General features: G+C 46.5%; 1 protein-coding gene across 6 annotated transcripts in view; it reads left to right on the top strand.

Annotated features, from left to right (window-relative positions):
- Positions 1 to 22,205, top strand: part of ARMC9 (armadillo repeat containing 9) — a 149,258-nt gene that overhangs the window by 102,205 nt on the left and 24,848 nt on the right. For all 6 annotated transcript variants that reach the window (XM_049614706.1, XM_049614707.1, XM_049614705.1 and 3 more), the window contains one exon: positions 16,229 to 16,333. In XM_049614706.1, coding sequence (XP_049470663.1) covers positions 16,229 to 16,333 — 105 coding nt within the window. The remainder of the gene's footprint in view (positions 1 to 16,228; positions 16,334 to 22,205) is intronic.

Here is a 22,205-nt window from a genome sequence, read left to right as displayed (position 1 = left end):
TTATGTTTGGTGTGAGGTAAAGATCTAAATTTCTCTTTTTGCCCATGAGTACTCAGTTGGCCCAGTACCATTTGTTGAAAAGACTATGCTTTGACCCATTGAATTACTTTGTCAAAATTGTACCTCTGTAAAAAAGAATTGATTGGCATAAATGTAAGCATTTATTTCTGGACTCCCGTTTCTGTTGGCTTGATGTATATGTCTGTCTCTGTTGCTGGTACCACATGATTTTAGTTGCTGGGGCTTTATAGTAGGTTTTGAAATATGAGTTATCCAACTTTGTTCATTTTCAAAAAAAACTTTTAAATAAATTTGTTTTGTTTAGTGTTCATTCACATTTCATGTAATTATCTAATTGGGTTTAATCCTGCTATCTGCAGTTTTCTATTTATGTCACCCTTTTATTCCTCTGTTCTCACTTTCTTTACATGCATTGCCTTTTTTTTTTTTAATTTTTTTTAATGTTTTTATTTATTTTTGAAACAGAGAGAGACAGAGCATGAGCGGGGAAGGGGCAGAGAGAGAGGGAGACACAGAATCTGAAGCAGGCTCCATGCTCTGAGCCCTCAGCACAGAGCCCGACGCGGGGCTTGAACTCACAGACTATGAGATCATGACCTGAGATGAAGTCGGCCGCTTAACCGACTGAGCCACCCAGGCGCCCCTGCATTGCCTTTTGTACTAAACAAATATTTGGGGGGCACCTGGGTGGCTCGGTTGAGCGTCTGACTTCGGCTCAGGTCATGATCTCATGGTTCGTGGGTTCCAGCCCCGCGTCAGACTCTGTGCTGATGGCTCAGAGCCTGGAGCCTGCTTCGGATTCCGGGTTTCCCCTCTCTCTGCCCCTCCCCTGGTCATGCTCTGTCTCTCTCACTCTCAAAAATAAATAAACATTTAAAAAAATGTTTTTAAACAGGTATTTCTTAGTATACCATTTTAATGACTCTCTTGGCTTTTTGGCTGTATTTGCCTTTTTCCTTTTAAGTTGGTTCTAGGAATTGCGGTGTGCCTATGTTACTTACCACAGTTGACTTCTGGTCAATACCGATCTGTTTCTGGTAAAAGAGGAGAATTTCGCACTAGTATGGCCCCATTTCTGTTCCTCTTTTGTGCTCTGTGGCCATATATACTACATCTATATTTATTATTGGCCCTGTGTTGTAACTGTTCGCTTTAAATAGTCACACGTCTTTGAAAGAAATACGGGGAAGGAATGTATCTGTGTCTCCACCCGCATGTTTACCATTTCCAGAGCTCTTCATTTCTTCCTGTGTGAAATGACCATCTCACGTTAGCTCCCTTTCGCCGGAAGCCCTGCCTTTAGCGTTTCTGGTAATTCAGGCCTGTGGACGACAAGTTCTCTGTTTTTTAATATCTGGAATTGTCTTTCTGCCACCTTCATCTTTGAAGGCCCATTTCCCCGGATATAGATCTCTTGGCCAACAGGCTTTTCTCCGTCACTTGGAATATGCCAGCGCTTTGTCTTCCGACTTCCAGTGTCGCTGAGGAAAAGCCAGCTGCTTTTTCATCTTGTCACTTTTCATCGTTTCCCGCCACCTGATGAGTTCTTTTTTCCCCTGTTCCTTGAGATTTTGTTTCTAGTTTTGGCTCCCAGCAATTTGATTGTGATGTGTCTAGGTGTGCTTTTCCTTGTACGTATCCTTGTTCGGGTCCACTGAGCTTCTTGGGTCCATAAATCATTGCCTTCCGCCAAATTTGGGGAGTGTTCAGCCATTGTTTATTCAAGTATTTTTTCTGCCCCTTTCTCTCCTCTCCTTCTAGAAATCCGATTACACATACAATGGAATATGTGATATTATCGGACAGATCCCTGAGGCTCTCTTCATTTTTCTTCAGTGTCTTTTCTCTCTATTCTTTGAGCCAGATAGTTCTGTTGGTCCATCTTCCAGTTAAGGGATTTTTCTGCCATCTCCTATCTGATGCTGAGCCCATCCACTGCGTTTTTCATTTCAGTTACCGTATTTTCAGTTCTAGAATTCTATTTGGTCCATTCCCCAGTCAAGATTCTCTGGGTTTTTTCACTCATTTTCAGTATATTTGCCTTTTTACTCTTGGGCATGTTTTTCTTTAATTCTTTAAACATTTTCATGATAGCTGCTTTAGAGTCCTTGTCCGCAGAGTCCAACATCTGAGCCTACTCAAAGTTAGTTCTGTCGGCTACTTTATTCGTCTTGAGAACTGGCCACACTTTTCTCTCTCTTCACCACGTCTAGTAATGCCCTTGGCTGAAAACGAGACATTCTAGGTAATATGTGCTGGTGATTGCAGATTATGTTTTGTTCTCCTGAGTATTGTTGTCTTGCTTGTTTTAGTAAACAGTTAACCTGCCTGGTCTCTGGCTGTGCAATCTCTCTGCCCGGTGGTCTGCAACCAGTGGCCTCTCCGTGTATTATGTCCCCACTCTGGAGGGCTCCCTGCGTAGTCTGTCGGCCAGGCAGAGATGATGTTTATGTGCCTGAAGTCAGGAGGATTTCCGCCTGCTGCCACTTGAACTATGTATAGGTTGAGGGACACATTTAAAAGCGCAGAAAATTTGTAAGTTCACCCAAGCTTTTAATTTTCACTGCCCCCCTGCCCCTGGGGCTTTCTGCCTGTATTTGTAGTTTAGCAGTGAGTCAGAGATGCACGGAGATTTTATTATCTCAGTCTTTCTGCAGCTTCCTTGCTTCGAGATATCCCTCCTTAGCTTCTTGGCTGCTCTGTTACTTGTTACCGAGTCCACACCTTCAGCTGGTAAAGCTGTGGGTTTTCACTGCCTGAAATAGATGGGAACTCCCCAGGCCAGTGGACCATAGATGCGCCTTTCTCGCCGGGCTGCAGGAGTGCCTCCCCAGGGAGCAAACACTTCTCGGGTTGCTGCCTGCCACTGGTCATCTTCCAGAGTTCTGAAATGAGGCCTTTTAATAAATTTGTCACATTTTGCACTTGGTTTCTGTAGAGGGGAGTTGCCTGGCCTACTAGCTCCTATTACCAGATGCCGTCAGGCACTGTTGTGGGCCCTGGGGATACAGCAGTAAGCAAAATAGATACTCTGTCAGGAGAAAGCAGACCTTCAACAGATGAGCAGCCAGAACTATAATATGTCGCATGACAGTGCCTTGAAGAACAGTCAAGTGGAAGGGCACCAGGGAGCAAGCCCCATGACCGTAGGGACAGCAGAGGTCAAGGTCCTGAGATAGAAGCGTACTTGGGTGTTCTAGGAACCAGGAGAAACGGAGAGGGAATAAGCTTTGGAGCAGAGAAGATAGCAGCGGTCCGATCACCACAGGCTTTGAGAAGGACATAAGCTTAATTTATTCTGAGAGGAAGGAAGCTGTTAGAAGATATTTTGTGAGAAGTCCCATTATCACTCCTCTTGCATTAAGTGCAAAGAGTGCCCATTTACTGCTTCAAAGTGAGAAATAAAACTGCCGAGTGAATTCAGTAAGTCATTGATGGGGCTCGACTCTCGTGCACCTGGACTCAGCTTGGAGGCACTGAGTTCTGGGCCGAGGAGGCATTCTGGCTTAAAAAATCATCACCCGTCTTGGAACCGGGGACCCTTGTTGGGTCCTGACTCCGCCACGTACGAGAGTCGGTTTCTCTAAGTGGGCCAGTTGCTGGCTGTCCTAAACAAGAGCTGCGCTCAAGCCAGGGTCTAACCCGTGTGACACATAGTCGGTAAGACGGTCTCCGTCGTATGTGAGCGCTGACAAACCGTGAGGGTAGCAAACCGCCTGCTTGTCCAGGCACCCAGACTCTTCGAACTGCGAGGTGACCTGTGATTGCTCCTTTTCACTCATACTCTGTCATCATCTTCCAGAAACTGTAGCTCATCGTTCTGAAAGTCACTTTCATCTTCCTGTTCATTTCCTCTTCTCCACATCCTTGCTTAAACCTCATCCCTGTGCCCTGCTGATTGCTCAGCCCCGTCTCTTTGCTTCCCAGCCTGCATGTGGCCGCCAGACCATCTTCCTACAGCAGGGCTTGGGGCATGCAGGGACACGAGCACTTGATTTCAAATCGGGGAACGTTTTAATCTTTCCAGAAAGTACAGAAAATAATATAACAGACAGCTGTGGCTCTATCCCTTCATCCGGCCCCACCCCCACCCCGCCCTCCCTTTCTCCCAAGAATCAACCACTGGCCTGAAGTTGGCGTATACAATTCCACGGAGGATTCTGTGCTTTTATAATATCGTTCTGTTTCCGTAAACAAATACGCCGTTGTTTCACGGGTTTTAATTTCACGTAAATGGCTTGGTACTCTATGAATCATTTACCAACTTGCTTTTTCCACGTAATGTGATGTGTTAAGAGATTTATCCGTCCCAATACATGCTGCCCTGGCTCATCGATTTAACTGCTGCGTGGCATTCCATTGGATGCTTTTATCCATTCTTTTCTGAGAGACAGCACGTTGTTCCTGTGTTTTCCACAGTGCAGCGAGGAGCTTCTTCACACATGCCAATGCTTCTCTGAAGCACGCACCTGGGCCTCAGCTTGCTGCGTCACAGGGTGTAAGAGTCTCACCTTCACCAGACCCCACCACACTGCTCTCCAGAATGGCTGAACCCATTTACACGTTTACATGCTCCCTTTTAAAAAATACTTCTGGGGGCGCCTGGCCGGCTTGGTCAGTGGAGCATGTGACTCTTGATCTCTGGGTTGTAAGTTTGAGTCCCATGTTGAGTATAAAGATGATCTTAAAAAAATAAAATCTTGGGGCACCTGGGTGGCCCAGTTGGTTAAGTGTCTGACTCTTAATATTGGCTCAGGTCATGATCTCATGGTTCGTGGGTTCAAGCCCTGCTGTCAGCGTGGAACCTGCTTGGGATTGTCTGTCTCCCCCCTCTCTCTGTGCCTCTCCCACACATGCACACTGTGCTGTCTCTCTCTCTCTCTCTCTCTCTCTCTCTCTCTATCTCTCTCCCTCTCTCTCTCAATAAATAAACTTAAAAAAATTAATAAAATCTTAAAAAAAAAAAAAACCATTTCTATGTTCCCCATTACCTAATAAAATGCTAACAGTGGCATTCAAAGCCCTCCTCAATGAGACCCCAGTCTGCCTTTATCTTTTCTTTCACTACTAGGTTTATTTCTTCACCTATAAAAATAAGGATAAATCGTCATTATGGAACTGTTGTGAGATTAATGAGTTAATCTGTGGCACATAATGGACACACACGAAACTGATAGTGTCCTTTTCTTCTTTTCCGTCCAGACAGAATCCTCGTGTTCCTCCTTCTGGAGCTATGCAGAGTAAATCTAATCCAGAAAAGCCGGGGGGCGGAAGGTGGGGGGGGTTGTTAAAGCCAAGGCTAGGACACCATCTTGCTCCCTGATAGATAGCTCTTGGCAGGTCACTTTATTGTTGCAGCTCACTGGGGTCTTGGGTCAGATTCTTGTCTCGTGTCATTGTGCTACCCATATTCCTCATTGCAAGTCCAAGGTGACAGGGAACTGGCGGGGCCAGGCACAGAAGCCTCTCCGTACTCCCCCAGACACCCTAGGAAATGACAGATGCTTACTGACTATGGGACAGCGACTGGCTAAATCTGAATAAGAAGGAAGTGGTTCAAGAATCAGACTGCCTGGGTTTGAGTCCTGCCCCGCCACTTACCAGCTGTGTGGCCTTGGGCAAGTTGGTTAACCTCTCTAGGCTTGGGGCACCTGGGCGTCTCAGTCGGGTTATGATCTCTCTCTCAGCTTATCTCACAGCTCATTGTCCTTATCTATAAAGTAGGAATATAAATGCCCACTTCATCAGGTGGTTGCAAGGATCCAATGACATAATCCCAGCAAGACGCTAGCACAGACTTGATGCGTGTTAGCTGGTTTTAACATTAACATCGTAATCCAGAGGCAGGCTGGATTGGAGCGGTCCGGAATCTTCCAGGGCAGGGGCTCCTCACATGTAGCCCGGCCAGAGCTAGGACTGAGGCCACTGAACGGGTGGCCCCAGGTGGAGCTGGGGGTGGAGAGCAAGGAGGAGAGAAGTTGGGCACCCTCGGTGGGTAGACAGGGGAAGGAGCCTGTTGCCAGTGCAGACTTCCAGTAACAGCGGGCCTGGGAGGTTTTTCCTGAAAAACGGAATGAGTTCAGATTCCTACCTTGCCCTCTGTCCCCACCCCACCCTGGGCACTTGAGAAACACTGACGGAGTCTTACTTTTCAGATCTCCTTCGTCTAGATTCTACGAGGACTTTGAGGTTCATCTAAATGTTCAGAACATGTGTGGTTTCTTGAATAATAGTTTTTCCTTACGACATTCTTGCTGACACATGAGAAAATATCTTCATTATGTCAGGGGCGTGGTTTTCACTTCTGGGGTGGGGGTTTCTTGTTGCCGAGCCCTACCCCTGCTCACTCCCATTCGGGGGCACACCCAGGCTTGGTCCCAGGGTCTGTTGCTCCCCTGAGCCCCCCACCTCCTGAGCATACTCATGGAACCCCTGTTCAGAAGGAACTACGATTCGGGTTGCCCGAGTCCACTTGTCTGTATAAGGCATGGTCTCTGGACCCTGCTGTGCTGTCGGCTCCTGTCTTTGACTTCCAGGCCTGCGAAGCCTCCAAGTCTCTTCCGATGCTGTGTGCTACGTATTGTAATAAGCTCCCTTTTCACAGAGCAGCTATGCCCCCTTCTCCGTATATCTTGCTATTTTCACTTAGACTTCAGAGGAAGTTTAAGCAAGCAACTTGAGCAGCTAAAGCCATGGATTAAAAGAATCAGGGAGGGGCACCTGGTGGCTCAGTGGGTTGAGCATCCGATTCTTGGTTTCGGCTCAGGTCATGATCTCGCTGTTTGGGAGATCAAGCTCCACATTGGGCTCTGTGCTAACAATGCAGAGCCTGCTTGGGATTCTTTCTGTCTGTTCCCCCCCCTCCCTCTCTCAAAATAAATAAACTTTAAACTTCAAAAAAAAATATATATATATATATATATGTATATGTATATATATGAATCAGGGAAGTAAAGGGTATTGGGTTTTCTCTGGTTTCTATCATGTGGTTACTTGTGAACTGAGCTGGTGGTTAGACCAGCTGTCAGCACCCCGGGATGCCTTCATTCTGTGAATGAGGAAGTTGCTTCTCGAACAACTTCTCAACATCACGATGAGTCCTCCAGGATCCAAGGCCCACCTGCATCCGCAGTCCCGGGCACACACTCAGAGCTGCAGAAATGGGAAGGATCCATGGCGCTGGGGAAAATATGTTCATTATACTGCCCGCCAGCTCACCTCGATCCACCCTTTCTCTCCCACGTGGAGTGATTTTCCCTTATTTTCACAAAGAATGAGATTTGCAATTCAGTGTTCTGAGAAGGTGTCTCAAATTTAAACTGCTGGTAGAAGTCTTGTAATTATTTCAAGTGGAAAACACACTTGATACTTTCACTTGTCATACGTGAAACCACTTGAATACATTCTGCTCTCCGCATTATATCTGGAAGAATCTGAGTTTTCAAATGCGTTTAGTGGTCCACCTTAGTTTTGTTTTCAGGCCAGTTGCTCAGAATCTGGTTTGTCTGGAGTATTATGTATCTAAAGCCTCCAGTTAAGAATCTGGTAGTGTCATAAGATCACCAAGCTGCTACGGGGAAGCTTCGTATTAGAACATCTAAATTCATCTCAGCTCAAGTGCCTTTTTTATGAGGCATTCTTCATTTCTGGAAGTAATCAGTTATCCCTGATCTGCACCTTGAGTAAGCTGATGCATTCCGCTCAGGTACATAAAGACCAGTAATTTTAGTAAAATTCCTCCCAACAATGGTATTTAAAACCCATCCCAATGAGGCATCTATTCTTGAAGCATTTCCTTATCCATCAGCTCCTTGCTTCACAAAGTAGATTTCAAAATCTGTTTAATTTGGAATTCACAAGCAGCTGGGAAAAGTTAGCAGTGTGGCTGGTGCTGTTTTCACAGGGTGCCTTCCGGCCCCGGGGCGCCGCCACGCTCAGCCCCTCGCACCGGATCGCGGAGAATAAAATTCTTCCCATCTAAACTGGGGGAAGCTAATGGAAAGGAGTCGCTTCCCTCCCCGGTAGACCACATACACTCTAATTATCACGGAACGTCTCCTGGGTTTGTCCGTTGCAGAAAGTGCTTAGACATCCTCAGTGGTTTCAATCTGCTTGGCACCCACTGAGAAAGTAGAGCAAGGGCCCCGCTATCAGCAAAGCATCGTTTCTGGTAGGCTCTCTGCTTACATTTCCCACCGCATCTAGCGCTTTCTTTCCTCTGCCTCCCCAAATCTCCCTCTGCACATAGTTTCCCAAGTGCTGCCACAAACGGATTGAATAGCACTGAATTAAGCTCTTGCTTCTCTTTGTTAACTTGCATTTTCCAACCCAACTGGTGCAGCTCGTTTTACGTGCGCTCTTTACATTTCAGAAGTCCTAACGTGCCTCTGCTTCCTTTTCACTGATGGTAGTGTTTCTTAGGAAAACCACGGCTGTTACTTGTCTCTATCTGTACAGTACATGGCTTTTCAAAACCGGAGAACTTAAGAAATGTCCTCAGTCTGTAAGTCGTGATTTTCAAGGAGGCGGCCAGATGATCTCATCTGACGAATGGAGAAACTGAGACACGCCGACAAGAATCATGTCTTTACGAATTCACAGCCTCAGTACGCTTTCTTAACCAAGAACTATCAATTTAGTCATGACTCCCATGTCCGTTTTCCTGCCTTTGTGCATTTTACCCTAACCTGATATTCTTGGTGCTTCCCTACCATGTGCACCAGAGGAAGCAAATTCTCCAGGCCGACTCTGGAGCCCAGGTTCTCTCTCTGGCCCCGCACTCACGTATCACACTGCGGTTCGAGTTAACTTCCATTGAACGGTTTTATATATTAGAGACCAAATGCAGAAATTGCCCTGTGTTTCTAGAGATTGGGGAGGGCCTATCAGTTGTCAATGAATTTAACTATAAAGTAGTTGTGATGAAAAAAAAATAATAAGCCAGCTTCAACTTGTTTTAACTAAAAAAAGAAAATTGAATACATATTTCAATGACTCTCTTTTTTTTTTTTAAGTTTTTAAAATTTATTTTTGACAGAGACAGTGTGCGAGCATGAGCTGAGGAGGGGCAGAGAGAGAGGGAGACACAGAATCTGAAGCAGGCTCCAGACTCCAGGCTGTCAGCACAGAGCCTGACGCAGGGCTCGAACTCATGAACTGTGAGATCATGACCTGGGCCGAAGTCGGACGCTCCACCGACTGAGTCACCCAGGCACCCTTCAGTGACTCTCTTACTAGCAAGTTTAACTTGTGCTGAGAGTGTGTGTGCTTGTGTGTGTGTGTGTGTGTGTGCGCGCACGCGCGCACAGGTTGATTTGCAAGGGAGTGTCTTACATAGGTACTTGTCCAGGGGAAAGAAACACCCTTGCTTGCACGGGCTGAGGTTAGCCATCAACCACTGATTTTTCATCGAAATGGAATGTGGACGTTTGTGTTGTTTCCTAACGTTTCATATTCCGCCCTGGCAGAGGAGCGGTATATCACCCGTACCTCCGTGAAACTGTGATTCATATGACCTCTTCCAGCCAGTGCCTGTAAGGCTTCGGTCTCTGGAAACGGGATGAAATACTACTCCACTGCCCGGAGCTCCCTGCCACTCGACCCTGACCACAGGGCCATTTTCCTGAAATAATCCTGTAATGTACACACTGTTTGATCACTAAGATGTTGGCATTTTAGTAAACCAAACTCTAAGCCACGGCGGCACTGTAACTCTCACCTCGCTGTCCCAGAGCTGACCTCAGGCAGGGCCTCACAGATAACATTTCCTTTAAGGACGCCGAGTGAAATTTCAGGATAGTGGGTGTACTAGCGCTGGGCCGAGGTGCCGACTCAGGCAAGGCAGCGGGAGGAGAAGGCAGTTGCCCCGTGGAGAGGAGTCGGGACTGGGGGTGAGGTTGCTCTCGAAGGTGGTGGTTCTAGGGAGGACAGGAGTGCACTTTCTGTTTGGGATTAGACGGGACAGGAAGGAGAAGGATGGGACCGAGGGCTCCGGAATGCCGCTGCGCCCTGCCCTTCGCTCTCAGCCCCGTTGAGCTCCCTTTCAGCCGGGCGTGGGGACCCTCGGGCCTCAGAAGACCCGGGCAATCCAGCCTCAGCTTCCTCAGAAACAGGCTTCTCTGCAGGGCCCCAGGGGGCGGAGTCCCAAAGATCTGGGCAGAAAGGGGCTTCCCCCAGCTTAAAGTTGAGACTCCTGGCCTCCAGGCCAGCCTGTCACTGCGGACTGGTCACTTCTCTAAGGCTCAGGGTCCACACTAGACAAAATAGGTGTAGTAAAAGTAATCCAGACGGAGTCACTGTGAGAGCTTCAGATGTAAAGTGCCATGGAAATAAATGCAAGGTGGGTTCTTCAATGTTGCTTAGGTACGAGGGCGTCACAGAGATGCTGTCGTATGTAAGCTGGCGGGGGAGTGTCTGCTCAGCTGCCCAGGCCACGAGTAAGACAATGCTGATTGTTAGAGAAGGCTCTGTGCCTTTGGGGACCACCTAGAATAAGTCAAACCCCCTTTTCTTAAGACAGCCTGCCCTAGGTGACGTTATCTAGTGATGGCAGATGGCCCTGTCCATCTGTGTGCTAAAGAGAACTGAGAGAGATGGCCTGTCCCCCCAGCAACAGCCCTGCCTGGAGGCTGCCCTCACGGGAAGGTGAGCCCTCAGATCCCTTGACACCTGACTCAGATAAATCAAATTCACAAGAGACCAAGGCACCCAGAATGACCAGATATTGGTTTGAAAATAAGGAACGGCCACACATGTTTGCAGAATGGAGCTCTTCCTTCTTGTTGGCAAGTTCAGAGGAGCCACATTACAGGTTGTTGAGTGGGCAAGGAATCAGGGGAAGGATTGATTAGAGATGATCTCAGGGACTGTTGTCACCAGGCCTGGGGCATCCTTACGCCCCAAGGCTGGACCAGCACTCGACTGCCAGCTTCCTCAGGGTCCCAACCTCCCTTTTCTCACTTCCATGGCCACCCAGCCCCCTTCATAGACCCATTCCTTCCTTAGTCCCTGCCAGGTGAAGGTCTGGTCTGTTTTGGGTTGATCTCATTGCTGGTCCCCCCACTACCCAGTTCCATCCAGTGGTAACATCTGGCAAAACCATAGTATATCACCACAGCCAGGATTTTACCGCTGAGACACTCAAGAGCCAGAGGATCTCCATGACCACCAAAGTCCCTTTTACAGCCACCCCTACTTCCCTCCCACCCCCTGTCCTCCATGCCCCCTGGCAACCAGTAATCTGTTCTCCAGTTCCACAGTTTTGTCATTTCAAGAATGTCACATAGACGGAATCATATAGTTTATAACCACGAGGACTGGTTTGTTTCACACGACGCAGCTCACTGGAGAGTCATCCAGGTTTGTGTGTGTCAGTAATTCCTGGTGTGGGTGTGCTGCGGTTTGTCTCATCGTCCTCCTATGGGGACATCTGTCATTCTCTGTTTTGAGTTATTACAAGAAAGCTGTTACGCGCATTCATGTAGAGTATTGTATGACCATGAGTTTCCCTTTCTCTGGGATAAATGCCCGAGAGTGTAGTTGCTTGGTCGCATGTAGTTGTGTGTTTAGCTTTTAAAGAGACTGCCAAATCTTCCCAGAGTGGCTGGACAAGTTTGTGTTCCCACCAGCAGTTTATGAGGGATCCAGTTTCTCTGCATCCTCTCCAGCATTTCTTTTTTTTTTTTTTTTTTAATACATTTATTTATTTAGAGAGAGAAAGAGAGCAGGGGAGGGGCGGAGAGAGGGAGAGAGAATCCCAAGCAGGCTCCACGCTCTTAGTGCAGAGCCAGAAGCGGAGATCCAACCCATAAACCATGAGATCATGACCTGAGCCGAAATTAAGAGTCAGAAGCTTAACCGACTGAGCCGCCCAGGCGCCCCCTCACCGGCATTTCTCATGTTAGCCATTCTGACAGATGAAGAGTGCCATCTCATTGCGGTTTTAATTTACGTTTTCCTGATGCCTAACGATGTTGAATATTTGTAGGTGCTTATCTGCCACCCATAGATCCTCTTTGGTCTCTTCATGTCTTTTGCCCATTTTCTAATTGGATTGTTTGGGTTTTTTCTGTTGAGTGTTGGGAGTTTCTGGTATGTTCTATAATCAGATACTAGTCCTTTATCAGATATGTGGTTTCCAAATCTCTTCTCCCAGTCTGTAGCTTTTTATTCTCTTCGCAGGGTCTTGCAGCAAAAGATTTTTAATTTTCAATTAAACCCGGTTGATCAAATGTTTCCTTTTATGGAATGTGCTTTTGTTGTCAGGTACCAGAACTCTTTGCCTCATGGATCTTTAAGCTTCCTTCTATTTTTTTTCTAACAGTTGGATAGTATTACATTTAAGTCCATGATCCATTTTAAAATAATTTTTAGATAAGTCACGAGAGTTCGATTGAGGTCCATTTTTTTCCTATGCATGTCTAGTTGTTCCAGTGCTATTTATTGGAAAGGCAGTCCTTCCTCCATTGAACTGCTTTTACACCTTTGTCAAAAACCAGTTGGGCAGGGGTGCCCGGGTGGCTCAGTCAGTTAAGCGCCTGACTCTTGATTTTTGGCTCAGGCTGTGATCTCATGGTTCGTGAGTTTGAGCCCTGCCTCCGGCTCTGCGGAGCCTGCTGGAGATTCTCTGTCTCCCTCTCTCCCTGCCCCTCTCCTGTTCGCGCTCTCTCTCTCAAAAATAAATAAATAAATATTTTTTAAAAATCGGTTGAACATGTTTGTGTACATCTGTTTTGAGGTTCTCTATTCTGCTCTGTTGATCTCTATGTCTTTCCCTCTACCACTTGGTCTTGAAACCTGTACCTACAGAAGTCTTGACACTGGGTATACTGATTCTTCCCACCTTATTCTTATTTTTCAAAATTTTCCTAGCTGTTCTAGTCCCTTTGCCCTTTCCATATAAATTTTAGAATAATTTTGTATATATCTGCAGAAAAATCCTTCTGGGATTTTGATAGAAATTACAGTAAATTTATGTACCAATTTGGACAGAACTAACAACTATGTTGAGTCTTTCAGTTCGTGAACAAGGTAGGTCTTTCCATTTATTTAGATCTTCAGTTTCTTTCATTAGCACTTTATAATTCTCAGCCTACAAGTCCTATACATGTTTTGCTGGATTTACACCTAAGAATTTTTATTTTTTGTGAATTATAAATGATACTGTATCTTTAATTTCAGTGTTTTAAGTTCATCACTAGTATATAGAAATTGATTTTCATATATTTATCTTGTATCCTGTGACCTTGCTGAACTCACTTATTAGTTCTAGGATTTTTGAGGGGTTGATTCCTTGGGATTTTCTACATAGACAATCATGGCATCTCCAAATAGAGATAGTTCTTTTTTTTTTTTTTTTTAATGTTCATTTATTTATTTTGAGAGAGAGTGAGTGAGCAGGGGAGGGGCAAATAGAGGCAGTTCTGTTTCTTCCTCTCTGATCTATATGCTTTTTATTTCCTTTTTTTTTTTTTTCTTGCCTTATTGCTCTGGCTAGAACTTCTAGCACTAGGAATGAATAAGAATGAATAGAAGCAGAAATCTTTGCCTTGTCCCCAGTCTTAAGGGGGAAAGCCTCCAGTCTTTGATCATTAAGTGTAATGTCAGCTCTACGTTATTTATCGAGTACTCCTCTTTTCCTATTTTTCTGAGAATTTTTGTCATGTTGAGTTTTTTCATGCCTTTTTTCCATCCATTACTATGACCATATGATTTTTTTCTTCACAAACCCCTCAATATTATGGATTACAATGTTTAAATTTTAAATACTGAACCGGACTCTCACTGCTGGAACAAACTGCACTTGGTCATGGTGTATAATTCTTTTAACATAATTGATCTGTTGCTCCATTCTGTTTGTTAAGATTTTGCTGAGGATTTTTTTTACCTTTCTCTTAGCTTGGTTGTTAAGGATTTTTGCATTTTTATTCATGAAGGACTTTCGTTTGTACTTTTCTTTTTATGGTACTGTCTTTCTCTGTCTTTGGTAACACAAAACCTTCATGAAATGAAATAAGAAGTATTCCTTCCTGTTTTGTTTTCTTGAAAACATACAGAATTGGTGGTATTTTTTAAAAGTTTGATAGATTTCTCCAGTGAGACCACGTAGGCCTAGAGATTTCTTTCAGGGGGATTTTTAAACTATGAAGGAATTTCCTTAGTAGTAATAGGACTTTTCAAGTTATCTTAAAATTATATCAAAATTTCATATTGAGAGGCTTGTGATAGTTTGTGTTTTTATCTGCGTTGTCAACCCCATGTGTGCAGAATTACTCATAGTGATCCCTCATCCTTTTGATATCTCCCGGATCTGTAGTAATATCTTCTGTTTCATTCCTGACATTGGTCAGGATAATTTTATTAATCTTTTCCAAGAACCAGCTTTTTTCTTTGACTCATTTTCTCCCTTGTTATTCTCTCTTCCTTTTCACTGATATCTGTTCTTTATATTATTTTCTTCCTTGTGCTTGCTTTGGGTTTATTTTATTCTTTTTCTATGTTCTTGAGACTTCCTAATTTTTCATTTGTCTCAAGAACGTAATTGCTCATTGAAGCACTTTTGTGACAACTGCTTTAAAATCTATGTCAGATCATTCTAGTCGCATCTCCGTTACCTTGATGTTGGCATCGATTGATCGTCTCTTTTTGTTCAGTTTGAGAGAGCTTCCTGGTTCCCGGTATGATGAGTGATTTTTTATTTAAGCCCAGATATTTTGAGGATTATAAGACTTTTGATCTAATTGAAACCTTCTGTTTTAGCTGGCTGCTTCTGATACTGCTCTGGCGGCGGGGGGGTGGGGGGGGGCGGGGGGGGGGGGGGGGGGGGGGGGGGCGCGGGGGGGGGGGTGGCGGTGAGTCTCCTCCTCATTGCCGCCAGGTGTGAATAGAAGACCAGGATTTACACTCAGCCTCTGTTGACACCCAGGGGTGGTAGGAGATGGGAGGAGACTCCTTGTTACTGCAAGACAGGGGTGGGAGTTCCGGATCCCTACTCAGCCTCTACTAGTATCTCTCTAACTGGAACAGGAAGGAGTGCCTCATTAGTGCTGCCCACAGAGCCTCCCCTGGCACCACAGAAACATGTGGGCCGTGGTAAAAGCATGAATCTCCACCGGGCCTCCTCCGACGGCATCAGAGCAGGGAGAGGGGGTATCTCGTCACTGTCGGCTGGAAGGCTGGGCTCTCCACGTGGTCTCCACTCTCTCCTGGGGATGGGGGAACCTCATTACTGCCCAGGAGGGATGAAATTCCCCCTCCCTACTCGTCTCACCCCAGCTGAGGATGTGGGGGTGCCCGATGACAGCCCAGTGAGGGTAGAAGCCTGGACTCCCGAAGGCCCTGGCAGGTGTGGTTGGGACGGGGCCACAATATTTTCTGCGGTGTTTGGTTATTTTCTAAAACTTCTGTCATTGCTAGGCCCTCCCTTTCCCGGTCCTTCAGCTAGAGGAGCAGGCTCTGGGGAGACTTTTTTTGTCTTCGCCACTCAAACGTTGCTGGGCTGCTGGCTTCTTCAGCTCCCGAGTGTGGAATCTGTAAGGAACCAAGGAACCCCAGGGAACTCAGCACCTTTCACTCCTTGTGTCTTTGGGGACCCAGCCAGTCTGCCTCCTTCTCTCTGTCTTTCAGGGTCTCTTGTGTTTATTTTATATTTAACATCCAGTGTTTTGAGGCCGTACTTGGTGGGAGGAATAGGGAAAAGTATATCCACTCCATCTTCCCAAAAGCAAAACAGCTCTTCTCTTTTTGATGAGTCTTCTTACTTATTGACTGTAAACTGCTTGAGAACAACAAGCCTATAACGTACAGTTGCTGAAGGCCTGTGCATGTGAAGGTGCTTCATAGTTCTTGGTGGACTGGCCTGGCTATTCGTATGGTCCCTTGACCTCCCGGAGAAATTCTGAGAGCTGTGACTGAGGGAGACTATTAAGTGTCTCATTGAACCTCTTCACACCTGTGGCCGTGGAGGTGTCCATAGGTGCCCAGCTTCCGAAAGAGGCGGGCTGGTATTTTCCCTTTTGGCTTCATGGTTCAGGTTATGAGCAGAGGACAGACTGCCCCTGAAGCCGTTTGAAATGCAAACCCACCAGTTGCTGTGGTTGGGCAGACGCCTTCTCATTCCATTGGCAGGTGCCCACTTGGGGACCCAGCTGTCTGGGAATGTGCAGCAGGGGGATCCAGAGCACTGACCCCCGTGTGTCCTTTGAAACAGGAGGACCATGACACTATGGAAGCTGATCTGGACAAAGACGAGCTGATCCAGCCCCAGCTTGGAGAGCTCTCAGGCGAGAAGCTTCTGACCACGGAGTACTTGGGAGTAAGTACCACATGAGGGGGTGGGGGAGAAGTAGAAAGGAGAGAGTTGTTGATGGAAGTCTGAAGCCCTAACTAGGCTTTGTTTCCCTTTGGAAGAGCACTGACTTTGGCAGGGAGGGACTGGGCTCCATTTGATAAGATGTGCGTTTTTGAAAGCAAGGCTCTCCTGGGGCACCTGGGTGGCTCAGTCGGTTAAGGGTCTGACTTTGGCTCAGGTCATGATCTCATGGTTCCTGGGTTCGAGCCCCACATCAGGCTCTGTGCTGACAGCTGGGAGCTTGGAACCTGCTTTGGATTCTGTGTCTCCTCTTTCTGCCCCTCCCCTGCTCACGCACTCGCTCTCTCTCTCTCTCTCTCTCAAAAATAAATAAAATATTGAATGAACGAATGCAAGACTCTTTTGCTATATAGGCAGGAGATGAGAATAGAACAGGCAAGTGGGTGGGGCATCTTCAGAGGGTGGAAGCCACCACCGGGAACCCAGCCCTGCAGTGTTGGGACTTTCCCACAGACACAACCACGCAGGCATGTGATGGTCAGCAAGGACATTCACAGAACTTGGCGAACCGAAACCAAGTGTGAATGCAGAGCGATTTACAGCCCCTCTCCCAGGTGAAGTAAATGCTTATGTGATCTTAGGTTGAGGATGGTGAAGGTTTTTCAACAGCAACAAAAACCAAGGCACAGAACGTCTGGGACTCCCAGCTTAACCGTGCCGCTTGGTGGGGCATAATTGCAGAGCTTTCAGACCAACCAGTAACCCGGTAACCCAGGGTAATGGCATCTGGAAATGGCGTCATTTTACCCTAGCGTGCAGTTCTAAATCTCCCTCACGTATCTTCACTATCCTTTTACCAGGAGGACATCTTTGAATCCAGCAGAAAAGTTCCCTGCACGTTTGTCAGTTACTTTTTGGTGGAAATATGAGTAACACGAGTACAAAGTACAGAAAGATTGATTATATAAACGTGAAGACCCAGTGTCTTAGCTTCCTGGTGCCGGAGGGACAAATTAGTATAAAACACCGGAAGTTTATCCTCTCACAGTTCTGGAGGCCAGAAGTCCAAAATCAAGAGGCCCACACAGCCACGCCCCCTCTGAAAGCCCTGGGGGAGAGGCTCCCATGCTCCTCCAGCTTCCGGTGGCTCCAGGGGTTCCCTGGCTGGTGGCTGCACCCCTCCAGACTCCACCTCTGTCTCCACAGGGCCTTCTCCCCTTCTCTCTTTTGTGTCTCATAGGGACACTTGTCGTGAATCTAGGATAATCTAGGATGATGGCTTCATCTCGAGATCACTAACTTAATTACATCTGCAGAGACCGCTTTGCCAAATGTGGGGTTCGTGGGGTTAGAACATGAGCTTGGGGCTCATCTACTTGGGGCCACCATTCAATCCTCCACACCAGGTCACCGTAGGAGCTCGTCATGGAAGCAGTTTTAAAGTTAGAAAACAATGTGGGGCAGCCACTGGGTTACTGGACACTCCCAGTTTTGCCGTCTCTGCCCATCAGTCTTGCTAAGCTGCCCTCAGTCCCCCGATCTTGATTTGAAATCGACAGCCCGCCAGCCTCTGTGTGGGGCTCATTGATTTCAAAGAGCCGTGCCTTTGGCTCCGGTACCCACAAGGCTTTGAGTTCGTATCTCCGTAACTGCTCGTGCCCAACGAGGGAACCCGCTAAAAACAGAAGACATTTCACCAGGGACTGTGTGCCCAAAAGCACTCACGCCTCCTCCTCTGATGTACGAGGTAGATTGTAGATTTTTCAAGATCACTTGAAAGATACTGACTTTTTGAAACATTGTGTCAGAATATTATATTCAAAAAGTTTTCACCGAATTCGTGCCATTTGCCTAACACATAGCAGAATGCCAAAAAGTTTAAGACCTAGCTGTCACCTTTGAGAAGTTTATGAAAGACACAGAGCAGACGAAACTGTGCCCTTGGTAGGGATGCAGGTAACAGCAAGGAGTGGCAAGTGGGGCAGCAGATACTGTCCTGCAGGACAGAACTAGCCCAGGCTCTCTCAAAGCCCCAGACCCTCAATGGGGCTTAACGATAGAGCCTAGGACCCTCCTCAGGCCTCCTTACCATAATCCCAGGAACTGGGTATGGTACACACCAATGATTTAGAAACTACTGGCTTGGGGGTGAGGGTGGAGGTATGGCAGGGGCAGCCCATCGGTATTGGGGGATGGAAGGAAACCATTCCCAGGATCCCTGGACCCAGTGGCTCACCCCCTGCTAGGCATTTGGAGCCACGCCCTTCCCAGAAGGGCCCCGCTGCCATCCTGACCCTCCCGAGTGCAAGCAAACCGCTCCTGTGCACAGCAGAGCCCAGGCCACAAACAGTGCCGCCAACCACTGAGAACTCAGAAAGCTGGGACGAGAGAACAGGTCACTTCCTAAGCTTGCCTGAGCGTGGCCATGGTCACGAGAAATGTGCTGCTCACTCGTAATTCTGGTAGAAAGCAGCACGCCTTGTTTCTTCTTTAGGCCGTGACTGTCAGCAGGTCAAGACTGATGATTTGCCAACTTCTCCTTGCTTATTTCTGAATTTTTTTTTTTTTTTTTTTTTTTTGTATCATCCATACTATGCTGAACAATCATTTAATCCTTCCTGAAAAGAATGCCCTGATCTAAATAGCTTTGTCGCCTCGGTTAAAAGGGGCGTGGATACGTATCACAGAATCTCAGCTTTTTGTTTTTATTTCACAGTTTAAACCTATTATTAATTACCTTTAACAACAGTAATGGGCACGTCTTAAATCAGTTCAGCACACGTCATGGGTCAAGCCCTGTGCAGACCACTTCGTACATCTGACTCCATTTAATTTGGTCCCTTCCAACAAACTACGGGGGAAATCCTGCTAGTGTCGCATTTTCTAGACAGGAGAGCTGAGGCTGAGAAAGGGTAAGGGACACTCTCAGGTTTATTTGAAGCTGCTTGCCCTTGCCCTGTCCCACTAAGCTGTGCCACCTTCTGGAAGAGCTGTCGATTTTCCAGTGAATTGCCTGCTGCGTCTGAAAATTCAGAGAACTCCAGCTGTGGCATATTCACAGTTTCTGTCTGGTCTAAGTTTCCTGCATAAACTCATTTTGCAGGGGATGCCTGCTGTAAAAGCTCATCACTCCCTTCCCATCGTTTCCTCCCTCTGTCGAATGAAGACCCAAATTCGTTTAGTTTTCCAGAGATTGCCTGAAGGACGGGTTAGCCCTGCCTCCAAAGAATGTGTGTATGGAGGCGGGCCTGGGAATCTGCATCTTCATTACTGCCACCCCCCACCCCGCCCCAGTGATCCTGAAGCCCGAGTCTGGGCCACGGAAACTTTGCCACTTGGGCGGCGGGCGCAGCTGGCCAGGGTGCAGGGCCGAGCCCGTCGGAGACAGGGCAGGGCTCCAGGCCCCCGCCATCCCACTGCCCGCCGTGGAAGCACACGGAAGGGCCTCGGTTTGCAGTTTTTGCTTTCAGATTTCTTTTTTCAAATGTGTCTCCACTTTGGAGCTTATTCTGATCACTTTTCAGGTATTCCTGCCCTGCCTGACTGATAGTTGAAGTCTCAGTGCTCTCTACATATTGGGAGATGAGTTGGAACCAAAAGTCCATATTCTTGTGTGTGAAAACACAACCAAACAAGCAGGCGAAAAAATCCCAAGCCGCAAATATTCCAAATCCATTTCTTTTTCAGTTTGTTTCTTGTATTTTTTTTTAAGTTTGTTTGTTTTTAATTAATCCCTATACCAAATGTGGGGCCTGAACTCACAACCCCAAGATTAAGAGTCGCATGCTCCTGCTACTGAGCCAGCCAGGTGCCCTGTGTATGCTTCCTTCTAATTATAAAAGAAATAGGGGCGCCTGGATGGCTCAGCTGAGGCTCCGACTTCAGCTCAGGTCACGATCTCGCGGTTCGTGAGTTCAAGCCCCACATCGGGCTCGCTGCTGTCGGCACACAGCCTGCTTCGGATCCTCTGTCCCTCTCTCTTCCCCTTCCCTGCTTGTACTCTCTCAGAAATAAATAACACGTTAAAAAGAAAAAATTAAAAACATTAAAAAAAAAAGATGAGGGGTGGGAGGGAGGGGAGGATGGGTGATGGGCATTGAGAAGGGCACCTGTTGGGATGAGCACTGGGTGTTATATGGAAACCAATTTGACAATAAATTTCATATTAAAAAAAAAGTCCCTCTAAAGCCTTTTCCAAAATAAAAAATAAATAAAATAAAACAATAAAAAAGAAAGAAATACATGCTTATTATGGGAAAGTCCAAATAAACAGTCTAAACAACCATAATAAAACTCCACCCACCCAGAGGTAATACCACTGTTCCTTCTGTTATTCTTCCATTTCTCTCTGCACTTTCTCTTTCCTTTATTAGTTAGGACTGGCCCAGCTGCAAAACGCGGAGAATCTGTCCATCCCGCTGATAATACTGAAGGATGTGGACTCCAGGCTCTTTGCATGTCTTTCGACACTCTGCCTGTCAGTATGAAGGGAAGACCCAGGTTTTGTGGGACCTCTGGTTTACAGGGCTTGGGAAGGCTTTCTTTCAATAAAGGAATACAGAGTTAGTTATGAAGTGGATACTTAATCCGAATGAGAATGAGAAAATAAATCACAGTAAAATTCACATTTTAAGAATTGACAGAAAAGTGATGTTTTTATTAATTAGCTGCCTTGCATACCTTATAGGGGTTTTTGTTGGTTGGTTTTTGTTTTATGCCTTTTAATTGCCTCTACCTATATAATAATGAGTCTGTAATGTTTTCCACGGAGAGAAAAGGAAATTTGTCCTTCCTGTAACATATTTGATCAAATTTTGTTTCTCATTATTGATAGACTGGAAAAATCTTTTGGCCTCACATTTAGTTTTTGGTAATGCTGTTGTATACATTTTTAGGATTGTCGCTAAATTTGAGAACTCCCTCCTCGAGTGTCTTCCACAAATAAGCTGTAAGATTTGGGGATATTTCAAGTTTTCTTGCACACTGATTATTCATAAATACTCTGACAACGCGGGGAATTTCTAGAAGCCATTCCTACCCCAGGACAGCTAGCGAAGGTTTGGCTGTGCACCATGATTGGGAATCATATGAATCTATTCGAAACCTGAATTAAATGTCATCGAGACTCAGCGCCCCCTTAGCTAAGTCCCAAATTGTCCCCCGTTAGCTAAATCCCAACACCACGCCACCAACGTGAAGGGAAGTATGACAAGGGAAGTCAGAGGAGGAAGAAACAGCAGAAGGGAAGTCAGAGTAGAAAGAAACAGCAGTATTAAGTGCTTGCAGTTAAAATATCCTACTTTTGCAAATGTTACAAAAACATTGGACCATGTGAACACATTGCTAGGGCTTCTTCTGGGTCTTGAAGCTTCAGTTTCATCCACTCCATGGTAGTTCTGCCTCAGTGAGGGAGCCCCTCATTCACACGCTTGTGGCCTCTTGGTCACGAGACGGCAGAGGGAGCTCCCGGCACAAACCCATGATAAAGTCAGGAAGAAGGCCCAACAGGCAGACCAGCCAAATCTACCCCTTCTATGGTGCTCCTTCCCAGGGTTCCAGCTGGCGACCTCCACTGGATTCTTACTGGTCAGAACTGGGTCACGTGACCCCTAGCTGCAAGGGAGTCTGCAAAAGGGAGTATGTTTTTATTTAAAAAAATTTTTTTTTGATGTCCATTTAGTTTTGAGAGAAAGAGTATGAACGAGGGGAGAGTCAGAGAGAGAGGGAGACACAGAATCGGAAGCAGGCTCCAGGCTCTGAGCTGTCAGCACAGAGCCCGACGCGGGGCTCAAACTCACGGACCGCGAGATTGTGACCTGAGCCGGAGTCGGGCACTCGATCGACTGAGCCACCCAGGCGCCCCAGGGGGGAGTAT

The sequence above is a fragment of the Panthera uncia genome (genome assembly GCF_023721935.1).
Source record: "Panthera uncia isolate 11264 chromosome C1 unlocalized genomic scaffold, Puncia_PCG_1.0 HiC_scaffold_3, whole genome shotgun sequence".
In the NCBI taxonomy this organism is placed as follows: Eukaryota; Metazoa; Chordata; class Mammalia; order Carnivora; family Felidae; genus Panthera; species Panthera uncia.
The sequence above is the reverse complement of the archived record's forward strand: the minus strand, read 5'-3'. Positions and strand labels throughout refer to the sequence as shown.